The sequence below is a fragment of the Bactrocera latifrons genome, unplaced genomic scaffold (genome assembly GCF_001853355.1).
Source record: "Bactrocera latifrons isolate USDA-ARS-PBARC rearing strain unplaced genomic scaffold, ASM185335v1 scaffold_1, whole genome shotgun sequence".
NCBI classification, from domain to species: domain Eukaryota; kingdom Metazoa; phylum Arthropoda; class Insecta; order Diptera; family Tephritidae; genus Bactrocera; species Bactrocera latifrons.
This window is the reverse complement of record NW_017534407.1, coordinates 2,877,351-2,881,343: the sequence shown is the minus strand read 5'-3', so window position 1 is coordinate 2,881,343 and position 3,993 is coordinate 2,877,351. Positions and strand designations below refer to the sequence as shown.

Here is a 3,993-nt window from a genome sequence, read left to right as displayed (position 1 = left end):
GTGTACCAAGTTTCATCATGATATCTCAATTTTTACTCAAGTTACAGCTTGCACGGACGGACGGACAGACGGACAGATGGACGGACGGACAGACAGACATCCGGATTTCAACTATACTCGTCACCCTGATCACTTTGGTATATATAACCCTATATCTAACTCTTTTAGTYTTAGGACTTACAAAGAACCGTTATGTGAACAAAACTATAATACTCTCGTTAGCAACTTTGTTGCGAGAGTATAAAAATGTAATTATAATGTCTCTGGTAGATAAACAAATTAGTTGTACATAATTGCAATTATATTATTATTATTTTATGAATTAACTTTTTATCACAGATTTTTTTAATTTAAATAATATATATTAGTTTAATTGAACACATCAGTTATTGCCACCAAAAATTTTAACTTTTCGTCCGCGATTGGTTGTACTGTCCAACTGAATCGAATTAACAGTTAGAGTATTGGTATTCAAATAAATATCAAGAAGTCACAAAAAGTTTCCTTGTAAGACTCACCGTTAACAGGAACGTGAGTAAGTCCTGTCTTCAGTTTGAGAAAAGGATTGACCAATAATGCTTCTGAGATGTAAAGCAAACCAAACATATACATTTTTGGATGCAAGAGTGCCTGGAGAATCTCTTCAGGACTATTCGTTCAGCATATATTTTAATTCTGCACATTTTCGCACCGGCCAAGCCAGAAATGTAGACAATACTGTATATATACACTGCACGTGACACTGGCGAAGGTGCCCTGACAGACGTACCACAAATAACAAATACACATTTAATACTTGTGGACGCATTAGTTTTGTTATTGTTTAGTGCAAACTTGCTCGTTTGACCTATTGGACCACTAGCTGTTCGGCATCAGCTGACTGTTCGTTAGGAAAATATTAAACACATTCCTTTTGCATTTTCATTAGTAGACGAAGTGTGAGCGTAAACATTTCTTAGACACCCATATATTCATATGTGTAAGCAACCCGTATTTCTTCTGTCATTTCTATGCTATATTTTATTGCCTCTTCTTTACTACTTTAACCTTGTTCAAATTGTATCTTTTTTATTTTATCGCCGCTTAGTCTTACTGTCTGCTGTGCGTGATATCGCAATATCAAAATTACATGCAAGGACTTGGTTGCGGGAATCCACAGATACGGGTAAGAATTAGTAATTTTCTACGGGTCATATTTCTAACATATAATGTTCATACACATATGCAAACATACTTATTAACACTAATACATTCGTGGCCTTGCAAACCTTACCACTAAAAATTTCCAAGTATTGTGCATATTCGCCTACATTTTATAACGGTACTCTTTCTGGTTCAGCACTAAACCAATTTAAGAACATATCAGATGGAAAATCGGAAATCTTTGGGTGCGGTATTGGAGCTAAGAAAAGATCAGGAATGATTGAATTATCATATCACAGTTAATCTTCTAAGGAAGTACAAACATTCAGAAAAGCACAAGCTGAAGGGTAAACCTTTTTCTTTCCATCCTACGACTCCTTCAGAAGGTACACGATTGGTTACTGGTTAAAAAGTAAAAATTGTTTTGCTTTTCAATACATACGTATTACAAAATAGAACGTATGTCGTCATCTCTAAAACTGAGAACAATTAGCAACCTTAGTACAATATATATAAGTATATGACATGGTGAGCTCAGCGAAATATTTTAAAAGTAAATTCATTAGAATTATAACTTATAAAAATGAAATGGAAATAATTGAAGGTAATTAAGATAATTGTGAGATAGGGTAAACGTTATTGGACTAGCACAGTAAAAGAATACGAAAGGGTGTAGAAGAAAACATAAAATAGTATTTCTTATATTTATTGATTTCACCTTCGTACATTGCCCACAAACAAAAGAATTTAAACTAAAGCTAAAATTCCTTTCTTCTGACAGACCGAAGTGGTGATACAACCAACTGATGGGGGAGTTGGCGCGAATCAGAGTTATTTGCGTGCAGCGAAGATACAAAAATCCATCGTCAGTCCTTACATAACAACAAATCCACACACGCATATATCGACGATACATGAGGAGACGGAACAAAATCATAAAATTGCTACGGATTCAGGTAACAATGGTTCTCGGGACTTTGGTTGTTTGTAATAACTTAAGCTAATCAAGTAAAATACGTAGATATGTCTTTAAAAAGCATGTAATTGCATTTTTAATGTTTGCGGTTTTATGTTTTTGAATATAGGAGAGTGAATAGGGAGTGTTGGTCTCTAGAACGTTCAATTTTAATATTTTTCAATTGGAAATCAGAAAAACATGTATATACACATACATATATATGAATTTATAATATACTTGTATATATTATATGTGAGCTGCATGCATCACCGATTTAAGTGGTTGAAATATGCTAATAAATATGTTTCTCAAATATGCTTTGTAGCTGTCATTTATCTTATTAAACTTGAGCTGTTCGAAAGCTACTTACATAATTGATTTACGTTGATAAAAACACTCGTTAATCATATCATAACGATGGTCGAAACGTTTAAGCACCAAAGCAACAACAAACAGTGCGGATATTGTGTTAACATGGTATATAAAACCATATAATAGACAAGCACGTACATAAAATTATATATACACGTCCCTACACAAAAGTTGGCCACATTCCTTGCCGCATACTATTTGCCGCTTTTACAGTGATTTGCTTTATTGTTTGGGAAAAAGTTGCGTGAGAAAGAGGCACGTACCAAATCGAACGCAGGAAGCCAAAGCATGGGTTTGACAGATTGCCAGTATCCTTCCGAAATATTTACTAGGGCAATTCTTAAATGTGTTACCACGTTTGTGTTTGTAAATATGTATTAGTATTGATTTTGCGAAAATTTCATGGCCAATGGTTTATTGTTGCTCAGCAGCCAGAGTTAGAAATGAATATGAAAGCAAGTGAGGGGAAAATCTGCGAAATTATGTTGAATATGCGAATTAAAAATGCGAGTATACTTTATAGGAGTGTATTTGTATATACATATATACCTAAAATTAATATTGTAATAACAATATAGACCTGTTAATGAGTGCAGTGTCTGACATCAATATGACGATATCTGTTCAATAGTTAGATTAAGTCAGTAAATAATATTTTTTATTTTTGAAATTTTATTTTCTCAAAAACCATCGGCATACACTAATCTTTTTAAAAAATTAGGCGAAGTTACTACAAAAATTTATTAAGTCAAAACCTTGCTTTGCCATCTTAAAACACTCAAAGCGAAGAAAATATGAACAAACTATTAAACCTCCGAAAATTCTCAAATCAGCATTGATTAAATCGTTAGCGGGATATTAATCGAATTCACTGTTTAAATACCGCTATCTTTCCAAACATTCTGTTTTATTAACTATCAACCAAAAATTAAAATTAATCTGAAGATTATTTTACTAGTTTGAAGACAAAATTTTTTTAATATTTAACGTGCGTGTTGAAATTGTAAAATTAATTGGAAATTATTAGTTCCATTAACTGCTATATTTAAACTGAAAGTTCGCATCGTTCATGCTGTTTATCCTTTAGCGTTCTCCACATCCCAACCATGTCTCCGTACAGCGTAACCAAGCGTGTAAATAATATCATATTTCTCGCAATCGGTTGTACAATTTCTAAGTTAATTTCAATGAAATCTCTGTAAACCAAATGAATGACTCAACATCAAGTTAAAATGAATTTACGATTAAACGTTATACATTTTCTCCACGCGTGGAAAGTTTTGGAAAAAACAAAACAAATTCTCTTAATGGAAACTATAATTGACATATTATAGGAATGGAATAATTGTTAGTATGTTATAGGGTATTTCTGTGTAAACACTTAACAAATTTATTTCTTTTATTGAATAAATTTCTTTACAATTCATGTGTATATTTTAGATATGTGTAATACTAAGTCTGTATGACTATGTCTTTACTCCAAACAATTATGAGAACAGAAATAATTCATAGACATATAT

The 3,993-nt window shown here is 32.4% G+C and overlaps 1 protein-coding gene across 1 annotated transcript in view; it reads left to right on the top strand.

The window, feature by feature from the left end:
• The window catches only part of LOC108978075, a 7,393-nt gene extending 5,259 nt beyond the window's left edge, over nucleotides 1–2,134 (top strand). The window contains exons 5-6 of the mRNA XM_018948179.1: nucleotides 1,088–1,165; nucleotides 1,925–2,134. Of these exons, the coding sequence (XP_018803724.1) occupies nucleotides 1,088–1,165; nucleotides 1,925–2,134 (288 nt within the window). The remainder of the gene's footprint in view (nucleotides 1–1,087; nucleotides 1,166–1,924) is intronic.
• Nucleotides 2,135–3,993: the final 1,859 nt, after the last annotated feature.